Source organism: Patagioenas fasciata, chromosome 8 (genome assembly GCF_037038585.1).
Source record: "Patagioenas fasciata isolate bPatFas1 chromosome 8, bPatFas1.hap1, whole genome shotgun sequence".
Taxonomy (NCBI): Eukaryota; Metazoa; Chordata; class Aves; order Columbiformes; family Columbidae; genus Patagioenas; species Patagioenas fasciata.
The window spans coordinates 22,589,918-22,604,928 of NC_092527.1; the positions used below are offsets into that span (position 1 = coordinate 22,589,918).

General features: G+C 48.9%; 1 protein-coding gene across 1 annotated transcript; it reads right to left on the reverse strand.

Moving 5' to 3' along the window:
- Positions 1–748: 748 nt before the first annotated feature.
- WNT8B (Wnt family member 8B) lies at positions 749–14,366 on the reverse strand. The gene is made up of 6 exons (XM_065843630.2): positions 14,083–14,366; positions 8,180–8,213; positions 6,773–6,911; positions 5,272–5,397; positions 3,089–3,231; positions 749–2,677 (listed from the first exon to the last, which is right to left on the reverse strand). The coding sequence occupies exons 1-6, from the start codon at positions 14,139–14,141 to the stop codon at positions 2,120–2,122; spliced, it is 1,059 nt and encodes a 352-aa protein (XP_065699702.1). The 5' UTR covers positions 14,142–14,366; the 3' UTR covers positions 749–2,119.
- Positions 14,367–15,011: the final 645 nt, after the last annotated feature.

Here is a 15,011-nt window from a genome sequence, read left to right on the forward strand (position 1 = left end):
GGCTGCAGAATGGGGGACAAGGGGACAGAAGCTGTCCTCCGTGCCTTCCAGTGGTCCTCAAGCCAGCCTGTGCTGGAGCTTTCCCAGCTGGGTGAGAGGCTCTCGCCACCTCTTTGCTTTCCTGCCCAGGGATGTGTCCCCATCGCAGGGAAAAGAAAGAACTGCTGATGGAAATGCAAGGGAGACCCAGGGAAGGGTCACTGTATTAATAAGAACCTTTGTGTAAATGCCTGGTGGATTGTGTGTGAAGTGAAAGTGTTTCAGCTTTCCTTGAGAATGGGACAAGATTGTTTCTTGCAATTTTTGAAGGGCCAGACTGTTGCTTGACATGAATGCTCTTGCTCTGGTGAGATCCCAGCTTGCCATACATCCAAATTCGTACCCCCAGTGAAGTAGTCCTGGCACCGAGGGGATATTTGATAACTAAGAGACGCATACAGACCACTGAGCGTCTTTAAAGCATGGTTTCTGAAATGGGCAATGGGCCCCTGTCTGCCCCCTCCCACCCCTCTTCCCTCGGACAGCTGCATTGCAGTTGGATGCAAACCTCAGACAAGCTCCAGGAGAGACCAGGTCCTTTCCCCTCCTGGCAGGGGCTGTGCTGGCGCTGCGTGCAGGGAATTGGTCAGCTCTTCTTGTGCTCAACAGGTGGGCAAGTGGATGGGTTTTAGTCTCCAGAACTGTAACTATCTGCACCCACACATGCAGTTGGATGAGAAGAAACCACACAGCTATTTAGTCACAAAAAGCGTTTTGTAAGCACTTGGCTACTGATTTATTGCATTGGCTATTGGTTTACAAATATTGGCTACAAGACAGGTCTAGTGGCCAGTAACTTAGCTCTGCTGGCTTCTTATCTGGCTAAAGGACACTTCAAACAGCAAAGTAGACCATAACTTCACAGCCCGGGGGAGATTACTGTGATAGTGCAGTGAGCTTCCACAGGCCCTGCCGCTGATGGCTTCTTCCCTCCCTACCCCAGCCATGGTAAGGGAACAGAGATGCATCAAGCAAATCTTTCTGCTGCTTGTTTAGCCTATAGAATATATACAATAAGCAGTAGAGGAAAAACTGTTATGTATACATCACAGTAACTGTGCAATAAATTAAACTTCAAAGTGCTTCACTTTCCTATTTACAACACCATTAAATAGTAACTGACATTATTTTCTCAGACTAGGAGGAAGTATTTAGTTAGTTAGCTGACAGGGTAAGAGTGCTTGGCAAGTACACCAGGAGGCGGGGAACGGACTCAGCTGGCAGCTCCTCTCTGGGAGAGATTTGGGAGGAAGAGGGACTGGAGAAGCGTGAGGGCATCTTTATGGCATCAATCAAGGGCTTTGGCAGGAGTGCAGGGGTGAAAAGGGAGACCAGACCTGGAGGCTTAGAAGATACGGAGTCTAAAAAGCAAGCGATGGGACTCCTTTTTCAGATAGCAGTTCAACAGGCAGGTGAAGCAGCAGCTTCAGTCTTGCTGTTGCCATCTCAAATGCAAAGTAAGCACTGGAGAGCTTAGCAAAGCTGTCAAAGGATGGGGAGCAATGCTGTGGCCTCCTGGAGGCTGGCTTACTGCAGGAAGGAGCGTCATACTTTTCTCTCATAGTATAGGGCTTAATAAAGGACAATAACAATTTTATCTTAGTGCCTCTATTTTTTGGGGGGTACTAGATGCCTCTTCTGTTTTAGGGATTACCATTCTGAGTTGTCATCTCGGCTTCCTTGTGCTTTCCTAAGTGTTGATCTCATTCAAAAGCCCAGAGTAGGTGCTTGTCTGGGGAACTGACAAACTCAAAAGAGCAGCAGCCACCAAGACCAGCTGTGTTTTCAGCCATAAAACAATACTCACTGGATAGAGTGACTCTGAGTTGAAGGGACCAAATCTCACTTTGTTGTGTCAACATTTGAGGGTCTTCCCAAAAGTCATCACCCACTGCACTAATGGGAAATGCCCTGTATGCCCAAGAGCTAGGGCCTCATGCAAGCCCTTTTGCCTTGCCCCAGCCCCCGTGAGGCGCAATGGGAATAGCCAAAACTAAGCCAAAGGGAACTGGTGCTGGGGGCTGGTGGGGAAGGCAGGAGAGGAGAGGGGCAGGCAGGACCATGGAGGAGCAGAGGCAAGTTAGAGTTTTCTCTTGAGCTTGCGGCTGGCCCCGCCACCCCCGCTCCGCTCCCGCTTCTCCTTGCGGACGCAGAAGTACTTGGTGACCCTCTTGCGGCACTGCTCGCACCGCACGGCACAGCACCAGTGGAACTTGCAGTTGCAGCTGGACACCATCTCAGCTCGCCGCTCCTCCACCGCCAGCCCGCAGTCCCCGCACAGCCGCCGGCAGCTCCGCTTCTCCCACTTGCTGAGCGCCTTGCCCCTCTTCAGGCACTCCCTGCCCTCTGTGCCCAGCAGCCCCAGCGTCTTGTTCTCCAGGCAGTAGTCGGGAGAGTCTTCTAAATGGACCAGCTCCTTCTTGGAGATGGAGCTGAAGGTCTCGGCGATGGCACCTCGGTTAGCAGCACTGTTCCCTGCCCCCTGCAGCAAGTCCACCTTCAGGGCTTTGTGGTACCTCTCCTTGAGGTAAGTGCCAACCTCCCGAAACTCGGGCAGCTGTAGCCAGCAGGTCTGGGTGGTGCAGCTCCCTGACACGCCATGGCATTTGCAGGTCCGCTTCATGGTCCCTTTCACAGCCTACAGGGTGAGGAGAGAGACGGGGTTCAGGAAAAAGCCCAGAGGAGTCATTTCTGTACTGCAGCACATGGAGAAACATGGCTCAGATCTGTGGAGGTGTTTGCCATGGACGCTGCCTGGGGTGGTTGGTTTAAAGCTCACAGATTTGCTTCTCCAAGGTACTCCCCAGTTTGAACTGGGAGAAAGCAAACAACTGAAGCCATTAACTGTGTAATCATGGAAAGTTCGCTACCTTAGATCAAACACCACCCACCATGTCAGTATTGCTGCCATGCCCCACTTTCTCCTCAGAGGGGTAGTTGTTTCTTCTGGACACATGCTTGTAGCCACAGCAAGTCGTGACTCTTCACAGTGAACAGCCAGAGCAAATCTGGTAGGTGCTGTCAGGTCTGGAGGGAGGGAAGGGCTCACCTTTCTACCCGCCTCGTTGTTATGCAGGTTCATAGCAGCTCTGGCATCTTGTCCAGTCTCCAGGGCATCCACAAACTGCTTGGAAATGGCTTCCCCAAAGCCCACGTTATCGCTGCAGCCTCCCCACAGCCAGCCTTGCCCCCCTACGAAAGGAGATGAGATGTGCACTATGAGGGAAACAGCCCCTCGCCCGCCTGGCTTGTGGCTCTGGGGACAAGAAAGTGTCTCAGAAGGGATGGGAGGGAACAAAGGCTGTGGGGCAAATCCAGCCATTTGCCTCGCAATGCTCTCCGGATGCCCTCCCCTTGGGATTTCTGCCGAGGCCTGGGCAGTAAGCAGCAGCTCATGCAGGCAGTGAAGGGCTATGTCCCACATGACAAACAGGGATTTATGTACTTTCTAGAGCAGGATTCAGAAGCTGTTTATTATGGATTAGCAGTCGTCTAGATGAGACTTTGGGTCTTTAATCACCTTCCCTCAAACCCTGACTTGAACTGGTTCCGTCTGACTTGCGAGGACAGCATCTTGCTAATGTGGGTTAGCAAACTGCAGCACACGTCCTGGTCAGAGGGGACAGATTCCCCTCTGCTGGGAAACAGCCCAAGTCTGGCACACATGTATCGAGGAGGTCCTATTTTGTACACCCAGAATCCTGGGATGACCTTGGGCATTTCAGAAGGGTCTGATTTTGCAATTATCATAAAGAAACAAAGGAATCAGTACAGAGTGGGGAAACTGCACAGCAAAATGTGGATGGTACTTTTCTTAACTGCATGAGAGGTTGATAACTTAGCTCAGCTGCCTAGAAAAACGTCATGTGGTTTGCTTCTTTTCCTCCAAGAGAAAAAGGCCAAATTCTTTATGAAGATTTTAAATCTGCAATATTCTGACCCTAATGTGCCTTGGCGGTACATCTTGGGACCTGTGGCTTAATGGCCTTGTGCCTCCCGTCTCCCTGAAAGACATGGCCATTGCTCAGACATCCCCAGAGCATTGCAGTCCCCTCTTCCCAGGGAAGACAGTGGTGTCTCATGGGAGGTGGGTAGTAGCAGCAGATGATGAAGTCCTAATGAAGAGCCAGGGCCAAAGGGAGAACGGAAAGCTGTAACCAACCTGGGGTCAGCACAACAGCATGTAAAATTGAATCATGCTGTTTCAGACAAGCCCAAAAGTTTCCTTTGCCTTCCAACGTTTTTTAAGTTTACAATGGAAAATTTTCATTAAAAATAGATATGTTTCGGGGAAAAGAATTGTAGTGTGACTAACTCAGTTTTCCAGAGAAGATAAAATTTGGTGTGTCATTGCCCAAACATCTTGCTCTGCTAGAGATGGGCCATCCCATGCTGTTTCAAAAACTATTAGCCAGTAAACCAAATTACTAAATACTGGGCACTCTATCAGAGTTTGTCATAAACTGACATGTACCAACTGTCCAGTACATCTGGGCAGGGAAGGGCTTTTAAAATGTTTTGATAATTTGAAATGTGACTTCTGTCCATTCAAAACAAAAGACCAAAATGTCAATGTTTTCTGTGAAAGTGGAGTAGAGAGCTTGAGCGGTGCATCTGGGGGTTCCCCACCCAGGGCTGCCTGGCAGCTGCGGGCCTGGGCACCGCTGCAATCAATGGGGTGAAGGCCGTGGGCTGCCACAGCAGTTTTTCTGGTTGTGCTTTCGTGTGCCCGCCATGCTGACAAACACTGGTGGGGTCTTATAGGTGCCACCCTGCTTTCCCTCCTCGTAATTCTGCTCTGGGGCCACCCTGGTCCTGCAGACCCTGGAAGCCCCGAGGTCCCTGATCAGTGCTGCTCTAACCAGACCTGCCATTTAGATGCACAGCATCAGATCTTCTCTGCCTGTATGATGTGGTCATTCCCCCCAGCAGCTTAAACAGAGTTGTTCTTGATATGAACCAGGGAAACAGCAACCGCCTTCTACTTTCCTTCTCATTTACAAAGTAATGGTAGACATTAAGGGCTCAGCTTCAGCTGGTTGTAAAGTGAAGGTAGCCCCATTGGCTTCCACAGAGCTATTTTAGTTTGAGCCAGGCAAAGCTCTGCTCTTGGCATTATTTCCAGGTGTGGGGACCAGGAGGAGGAGTTGTTTCTGCATGCCTCAGTGGAGAGAAAAGCTGTCTCTTGCTGCCTGGGTCATGAGAGAGGGATGGCAGCTCGACTCTCCTTACCCAGCTGTCCATTGCGGGAGTCGTCACAGCCACAGTTGTCAAAATCCCCCAGGCTGCAGTTCCGGGTCAGCGTGTACATGACGCCCGCAGAGCTGATGGCATGGACAAAAGCAGTTTCTCGGTTTGCTGTCAAGTGGGAATACAAGGAGAGCAGACATACTAAATATTTCATGGCTAGACCAGTGTTAGAAACTACTCCTGCCATGCAGGAGGGTGTGTAGGAAGAGAATTGCAATAGGCAGGGCTTTGTGGGGTGGGGAGGAGGCTGTCCATGTCAGCTTAGCTTAGTCTTGGCTTGAACTGCATGAAGACAGAAGCTCCCAAATTTAATCCAGACTCATACCATTTCCAAGGGCATGGATGAGTTTAGCAGTGGAAGTTCAGCAGTGGGGATACAGCACAGACAGCCAAATGTCCCCCACATTTCACTAATACATCCCAGAGGAGAAGGGGCCCTCTCCAAGGGTCAAAGAGCTCCTTCCCCATAGCCCCCTCAAGCCTTCCCTTCTGCTGGGCACTGTTCAGGGCTCAGGGCAGTGACCATACCTACCACCAGCATCAGTGTGCTGATCATCAGCTCACTTTGCTGAGCCTTTGCCTTCCACTTAATACCAGCAAGGTCTAGATTTGAATAGATAACCTTGATGGGAACAGTTCAGGGACTCACTCCCAGTGATAGGGTGTTATTTTGTGGTGCAATTTCCTCCTCAAGGCCCCCCCTTTGAAACGTCTGCCTGGGGCTCTCGTCCCTTGTCTGCTGCCAGCCCCACCAGGGGCTTTCCTACATACTAAGATCCTGCTTGTACAGAACAGAGATGAGCTCAGCCCAGCAGCATACAAAGGTCTAAAGTACCACATATGTACTGAAACATTTCCCGGCACCTGCAAGTGGGTAAGGAACGGGATGCAGTGACAAGACCACAGCCCCACACCGTGTGGTGGCAGAGGTCATGGATGCTGGAGTTCTCCCCAAGGTGATTCTGACATCAGCAAGCTGTGGGAAGACTTTGCTCCTGCCTCTTGGCCAGAGCACAGCCGCTGATGAACTCTTTCCTGCCCTGTTTAGCCATATCCCTCTGCTTGCCACCCCACCACCCCGTGCTGGTTCTCAGCCTCCCTGGGACACCCTGGTTAGAGGCACCACTCAGACATGGTGTGTCCAGCAGCCCATGTCACGGGTCGTGGTGGTGCAGCCTTGTGGGGAGCCAGTTTTGCAAGGCTTGGAGGGACACTCCTGTCCTGCACCAGTTGGAGCTTGGCAGGTCTGGAGGTGACTCTGGCATTGCAGGGCTGCCTTGTCTTGAAGCTAGCTCCCAATGTGTGTCTGGGAGCTGACAGGTGAAGGGGTGTGCTAGAAAGATATCTCCTGGGCATTCTGGGGAGAGGGACATTCTGGGTGGGCATGGGGAAGAAAAGGAGGCACTTGGGAAAAGAGGAGGTGCCCACAGGCTCTAACCTGCAGTGAGGGGGTCCCCTTAGTGGTATCCAATGCTTTCCTTACCACTGCGCAGCCCACCATGGCTGGAAAGCTGCAGTGCCCTCTCAGGGCAGTTCCAGCGGTCCCAGGCGAACTGGAACTTGCACTCCTCAATGCCGCTCTGTGCCCCGGCTGCCACGCTGCTGGAGTAGATGAGATAGGCCTAGGAGCAGAGCAGCAGGTCAGGAGTGGGGACAATGCGTGCCCTGCTTCAGCTCCCCAGCATTAGGCATTAGCTTGCAAAACCAAGTCAGGATGAGTTGGCCAGCAAGCAGGGTCAGCCTCGTGAGCAACAGGCTGGGACTGTCCCAGGCTGCTCCTAGGGTCCAGGAGAGTCACTCAGCAGCTCTAGTTTCCATCACAGGCAGTGTAAAGCTGGTATAGCCCCAGCTGCTCCCCACACAGCCCTGCAGCTGATGCAGGCACAGCTTTCCTGTACTGCATTGGGGTCTAGAAGGATGCGGAAGCACAGTGCAAAACACGAGGGCCCAGGCTCCCCAGGAGGCTGGCATTCAGCTGAAAATAACCTGCATGCCACCTTAAGGAGACAAGATGTAGAGAGCTGAGGAGGTCTCTCAGGCTTGGCTCCCCTGGGGAGCGGTGAGCAGCAGCAGGGAATGCATTTTCTGCTGTGCTGGGTCAGAGTCTGCGCCTCCCTGGGAGAGAAGGCCAAGCAGAGCTGCTGGCTGTTAGCCACATTAGGAGATGTGCCAGCCAGTCTCTGTGATGGGAAACCCTTTATCTCTCCAGTGTGAGAGGAGGCAGAGTTTTCTGCTCAGAGACCAGGGAGCTACAGGCCAGCAAGTGCCCCAGCCTGCCTCCTCCTTCCCTAGAGCCCCAGGGGGACAACCAGTGCTTTATCGCAAGGTTGTTCCACCACAGCACTGAGAGCTGTAGCAAGAGCTAGATGGGCTTGGGGTGTTCCTGGGGAATAGTCAGGAACAAAAATTGGGTGAATTTTACAGTAAGTCCAAGCTAGGAGGAAAAAAAAAAAAAAAGGCTCTGAACAAAGAATGCAAGGAGCAAAGGAATCAAAAACACTGAAAAAGGTCCTGGAAATTCCACTTGTGCTTCTCAAGGAAGTATGTTTTGTAGGACCTACAGAAAGTGGCCTTCCAGCTGGCTGAATATGGGTCCTGATGCTAACCTGATCATCAGGAAGCAACAGATGACAGGTGAGATGTTGAGCTGCTGCCAATAGACACATCTGCAGAATCTGGCCCCATCCAGCTTAAAAGGACCTCAAGCCAGCTTTGCTGAGGGCTGACACAGTCCAGGGAGCTGCGGCTTGTTGGAGGTCATTCCTGGCTCTTTGCATTTTGGTGCTGGAAACCTGGGGGTGAGGGGGGCTCTGGCCCAAGAAGTGGAGCCCCTCCCTCCCTTCCCTGCTTTAGTGGAATCAGGGACAGAGATCAAAGGGATTTCTCTTACCTTGGGGCCCGTCATCAGGAAATTATTCACTGACCTGGAAGACAGAGACAGTGTCAGCAGGGAGGGGGTGATGGTGGAAGGGTCTAGGGAATGCCAGGCATCCCAGGGCTCTCCCCTCGCCCCCAGCAGCCTGCCTGTCTCCTGGCTGCAGGCACCTTTGGTCTCTCCCCCTGTGTCCACTCACTGCTCCCTGCAAGCCAAGATGGTGCATTCTCCATCTCCCCAGCCAGGCCGTACCAGTCTGCAACCCCCTCACCGCTCCCTCCTTTTGCTTTCTTCCGCACAGATGCCCTTCCTACCAATCCCCTTTTTTCAGGGTTTTCGTGTTCCCTCAGCATTGCTTTTTGCCTTACCAAGCTGCTGCTCAACTTAGAGTAGCATAGCCCCTAGCTCTGGGAGCACCCCGGTTCGTCCCGCAGGCCCAGGAGATGGGCTCTGTGCCAGCACTGCGCTCCCCACAGGACCATGCCAAGAGAACGGGAAGGTCACACCGCTGCTCCCTCACAGTGGGTGTCCTGGCAGCAACCCCCCCAGATCATGGTCCCTTGTTTCCCTGTGGTGCCAGCTCTGGCTGCCCACATTCTGCTCTGGTCACGTTAGGGTGAAGGCTGAGCACAAACACACTTGTCCTTCCCATCCCGCTGGGCATTGTGCAGGGAGGAGTACGGGCACAAGTGAGGTAGTCCTACCCAAAATTAAACTTTCTGGTGTTTTCCAACTAAAACATGAAAAATCGATGTGAACAGTTTCCAGAAGTGCCTACTTTAAAGTATTTCTGTGAAACGTTTAACTCTACCACTGTCCATGGAAAACTGTTCTACTGGAAATGCCAGGGTCTGTTTTAGTAACCTTAAATTTCAGGCTCCTGAAACCTCCAGCTCTGGGGCCCTCATGATCTCTCTCTTTGTTCTGTAGGTCAGTAACTCCTTGTATGGAAGAGGACATTGGAGGCCAGAGAGTTGGCACGAGCTGATTGAGATCTTGCAGTGAGTGAGTGATAGGGCAAAAGTTAGAGCATGCACTGAGAGAAGCTGGGCTCTTCAGCTTCCTCTTAAATGATGTCCTACTTCAAAGGCTGGTCACTTCCCAGTGGAGAATGCCTCTTATTTTCAGCAAGCCTTAACCCATACTGTGTCCCCTCAGCAGAGCTGAATGCTCTGCTCTGCAGTAGGGCTATCTGGTATGCAGTGATGCCTGCTGCTTTTCTAGCTTCTCTCCAGTCCCTGAAAATCCTAAGGTGGACCTTGGCTGGATGAGTGGGGAGAAAGGAGCAGGTTAGGGTAAGGTTTTTTCCTCCCTGTGTGTCTTCAAGCGATGTATCCCTGGTGAAGGAGAGAAAGGCGCTGTCCTGTTGTGCACGAAGAGTGCAAGGGCATCCCAAGGTGGACTTGAGCACAGGCAAAAGCACGCACTGCTGTCCCAAGCCAGGGGACAAAGTGTAGCTGTGCTGCGGTCCTGCCATGGACACACACTGACAGGGTGTAGCTTCGTCAAAACCTCAAAACAGCTGGTCTTTGCTGTTACTCACAGTTGAGAGAACTAGTTTGCAAAGTTTCACTCCGACAAGTCTAACTTTTCTTTTTGGTGGAATTGTGTCCATATTGATAAATCTCATGCTGGGAAAGATTCCCTTGAGTCAAAACGGAAGGGAGAAGGCTGTCCCATGGCACCGCAAGAGCAGGAGATTCTTTCCCTTTGTTCCAGGCCTGGTATTCAGACCCGGCTGCGCTTCTGCCCCTGTGGGTACTTTAGCACGACGTCGATGGCTGTTTTGCAGAGGAATTTTCCTTTGGGAGCCGCTTCTGCATTGTACAGCTAATTAAATATTTCCTGGGACTTGGAGAGACGGCATCTGTAGCCGAGTGATTAGAGCATCGGGTGACCTGAATCACACAGGGCCATGAACCTGGAGCTTTTCAGACTGTGCAAGCTCTGTGGGTCCCCATCCTAATGCAACTGGGTAGCAGCATGAACAAGTCATTTTTCCATTTGGTTTCCCTCCTGTCCTTTGCCTTGCCCTTAAGTGCTTTGCTATGGGGACCACACTCAGGATGGCGTCAGCATGAATCTGAGCCCCTGCCAGTGGCTGTGAGAAAACTTTGGTAAAATGCTCCTGTGTAGGCAAGATCTAGAGAATTGCAAGTGCTCTCTTATCTTGCTTTTGTGACCAAAACAAGAGATACATCCTATCTGCATTGCTTCCCGCCTCAGTAGGAAAAGCCAAATTCACAGTGTGCAAGAAGGATTTGCTTCAAACCCTCGCTGGCCTCATCTTGGATTAGGAACATCTGAGCAGTTGCAAGAGTGGCTTTAGGAGGAGGACAGTAATCCACAAGTTCAGGGTTTACAGCAAACCAGCCCGTTAGCAGGTGTCATTTGACATAACTGCATTGAAGCATGGGATCTGTTCCTCTGGGATAAACCTCAAGGTTCACAAGAAGGCCAAGTTCAGGATATGCCAATTCTCCATCTGCAGCTGAGCAAATGGTACAGTAGCAATTTCCCAGCAGGATATTCTAAACATTTTTATTAAGTCGGAGAGACAGAAGGCATTTTGCCTGAGCATTCTGATCAACAGGCAGGCACGCTGCTGGGTGGGTTTGTAGGACTTAGACAAGTAAAGGATTCATTTAGACTGGTATACTTGACCCCCCACATTTAACTCTTGCAGCTCCAAGTAGATTCAAGAGAAAGGGTGATGAAATTGCCGTATGGCTGGAGGCTAGCTGAGACTTTTCTTATTTATGGTGAGAGAGAAGGAAAGATAATAATGTAGACAAAATCTGCATGCTTTTTCTTTGCTTGTATGATTTAGCTGAGAAAAATGCATCTCTATTCTGGATATAGTCTTCAGCAAGGGCAGAGCATAATTAAGCCACTTGTTTCACAGATATAGTACAATATAGACAATGCCGTGAGGGTCATCTCTGTGTTGCAAATAGGAAAATGAATCTCTTTTCATTTTTGTCTCTGTAGTGTGATTTTCTATATTTATTTCTTTCTACTAATTTTCCATACTACTTTAAAGGAAAGCAGAATGTAATCCTAACCTAACTAGCTAGCTACATCTACCATGGGTGTAAAGCAGCCCAATTCCAATGACTTGGGTGTCACCACACTGATTTAAAACTTTTTGAAATCACATACATGAAAGGAAACGCTTGACATTATTTCACTTCTCTGAGAAAGATACAGGGTTTCTAGCTATCTAAATAAACCCCTTTCTGTCCACCTTCAAACTCCAGGACAGCGTTACACAGACTGAAGTGGAGCAGAGACAGACCTGTAGAGGTAGTGAGAGAGTCCCACTGAGTCCTGGGGCCCTGGGCAGGGCATGCTGCTTCCCCCACTGCGACCCTGTGCTTCCAGGTAAAAGGCAAATCTCAGGCAAGTCATTTTTATTGCATCCGATATTAGCAAATTACCTCAAAGTTAATGAATATTTATAGCAGGAGTTCTGTATCATAGTTTTATTGAAACTGAAAGCAAATAACCATGCCAAGCAGCTGTCCCATTATATTTTACACATATCAAATACTAATAAGCCTCTGATAATTTCTGCTCAGTTACAACTTTAACCAATAACAGCACTCCGCTTCTCAGTTTAATATACCCTGAGAGCCTTATTGAATGTCCCATCAAAGTATTTGTTTGATACCTGATCACCCACCCATGCTACTGTGCTGCCAGTTCAGCTCTTTAGAAAATTGCAAAGCTATATTCAGATCTTCACTGTCATTATTGTAAATAGAGAATGGGTACAATTTCACTTTGGATCTGAGTTTCGTTCTCAAGTACAAATGCCCCCAAGTTATTAGAAAACCAGTGATACTGGAAACTAAAGGCAATCCCACAGCTGAAATGTAAAAATTCATCTATAAACAAGCTGCTGCATTAGAGATTTTTACATTATTATCTCAGGATAATAGACCAGGAGGCAGCTCATTAACATTCGGAGCTTTAACTTTTTTTTTTTCTTTTTTTTCTTCTCCCTTCATTTCTCTCTATTTTATTACAGTTATTAGGTTTTTTTAGTTCCTAAATGGAACCCTGACATTTTGCTCATCCAGAATCATGCTGACCATTCAACCTGGCTGACACGGCAGAATCCAATCCACACTCACAGAAGGAAAATGGCCACATATCTATTAAAAAATAAAATTCTTGATCTATATTGTCCCCCGCTCCCAATTCTTGTGATTAAATCACAGGAAAAAATAATCTTGTTGCATTTTAACCTGTTGGATCAGATAAAGAAGACAAGCAAGAACTGCAAGCAGGATTATTGCATGTTTCCCATGAACCTCACTTTTTTCTCCTCAAGTTAAGGAACAGGGTCTGTAATATTATAATTTCAAATACAGTTTGCAGTTTTCCTTTCTTTCAGGAAATCAAGACCTCTGAGCAACATGCAGAGAGAAGCAGGACTATCTTGATTTATAAACTTTTCTCTGAAATAAAGAATTCTGAAAGGCAGATAGGGAATTTAGACATCAAATGTCCATTGAAAATGTCTGTGAATTCTGTATTTAAGTCTACTTTGGGCTCTGAAATTTCTCTCCTTTGAACTATTTTTTAAAAATTATGATTTCCACTCCCTCCCTCCTTTTAATATATTCTAAACCTGTTGAAACTGAGGAAAGCGAGAGACATATACAGAGCGGGAAATAGTCAGTGTGAGTTCTTGCACAACCTCTCTGCATAACATACATATTCTCCTTGTTCCAGAAGGGAGTTTTATCTTGAGCTTGCTACTGTATAATATTTATACATATACAAACTGTTGCACATTCCTTTAACAAAGCGGGAAGAAAATCTCTGAAATAACATAAATTTCACTCCTAGCATAGCAGAAATAGGCTCCCGTTCAGCTGAGTTTCTCTTTCTGTAATTTTGGTTTCTCCATCCATAGTAATAACCCTAGTGATCTGCTATGGGGGAGGCAGGGGATTTTAGTAATTGAACAGGAAGACTTTCCTTGCTGTTAGGGATAAATCCATAACCCACTGAGCAGATTCCCCAGGGCACCACAGAAATGCAAGAATAAAGTCTGGGTACTCAGTAAAAATCACATAGGAAAAAACACCTATAGAGGCAGGTCATTTGAGTCCATCTCCATCTGAGCATGGGATAGATACACTTCACAAGGAATGAGACGAGATTTCGTGCAAGTGTAATCTCTTTCTGTTCACCCTTATAAAACATTTCTGGAAATAAATGTAAATGCACATAGCAAGAGGCCCACAGGAGACAAGCACAGGTTTGTGCACAGGGGAACTGGTCTGACGGGACCCGGCCAGTTGGGAGCCAAGCCGTAGCAATCTCCGTATCGAAAGCTTCTCCCCAGGAAATCCTAATACATGAATTTCAGACATGTGTAATCCTGACCCTGTGCCTGCCCAGGCGCCCGGGTCTCCAGCTGCTCCTCCGGAGTGACGCTCCCGTGGGTCTAACTCACCCAGCCAGCTCTGAGATCTTAATCGGGGACTGTCCTCCTCGGGGAGTGTGGGAGAAGCCTCATTTGATTTGATTAAGACAAGAGACAAGCAGACTGTGAGCCTCTGGAAAAACAGAAATCCTTGTCTGTCCTCTTGGGTTATCTTCCCAGCTGGAAGTGAGGGGCTAGATCTTATGCTCTCCTCTGCTCTGTTTTACCCCAGCTCAGGATTTGGCCCATGGAGTTATTGCTGGGAGGAAAGGGGGGAAAAGAGGACTTTCTCTGCTCAGATTTAATCTCTGCCAGTGAGTGTGTTGAGACTTAGTTAAATGTCTGGTCCCATTAAATACCAGAACTGAGCTAAGTGGAAAAGAGGGGACATTTAGGAAGGTGAAGAGGAATTTCCTTAGGGTGTCCGGGAAGAGCACCTGCCTGTGATACAGACTGAGGTGCTCTTGATACTCACCAGGCACAGCAGGACTGGAAGAAGGGAGTGAGGAAGAAGATGCCCAGATAAGGGTCCATGTGAAATATAAGATCCAAATAAAGAAGGAAAAAGGAGATTCTAAAAAACCCCAAACTTGGGTACCACCACCACCAGAGAAAAAGAAAAAAAAATAAATAAAATAAAAAAACAACAAAACCAGGGAAGGGATGGAGTTATTTTCCACCCGGCGCTCCTGGTGTGATGAATAGGCGTATGCCCCCTGAATCCCAACTTCTGCGAAGGGTAACCAATCCTAAAGTAAGAGCTAAAGGGGGTTGGTGAAATGGAGCCGCAGAACTTCCTAAGAAGAGATTATCTACTTAATTAAAGATTTTTTTTCCCTAAGTCCTTCAGCCAATCAGGACTCAAGTGCCAGAGAGAGATTGAACTGATGAAAAGAACACCCCAGGTTCCTCGAAGACAAATGCACCACGAAAGGGATAAGTAAGAGGGAGGGAAAAAGGGAAAACAAAAAAATAAAAAAAAGAAAAAGAGAGAGAGGGATAAGGAAAGAGACAGCAAATCCCTTAAAGTAATCACTAGAATCAATCTCCATCAGCACTGCCCTGCCTCTCCATCCCCTGGAAGGGCTGCTTTTGGCATGCCCTTGCCTCCTCCTGCCTTGGAGACATCGCTGGGGCTGGGGTGTGCTGGGTGCCGCGGGACGGGGAGCTTGGGTTCGAGCTGCCATGCCTGCTTTGTGAAGGCCATGCAGCATACTTCAGGGAGAAGCTGGGAAGCAGATATTTGAACATCATCTCTGCCTCAGTCTCCCCCAGAAGGTTAAGGAGAATTGGGGCCCATTCCTACCTTCACCTGCTACTCCTTCATCACGATGACCTGCTCTTTCTTCCCACCTCCTCTTTGCAACATGCCACCCTCACCCTAGGAGAAAGGCCTTTGACTAA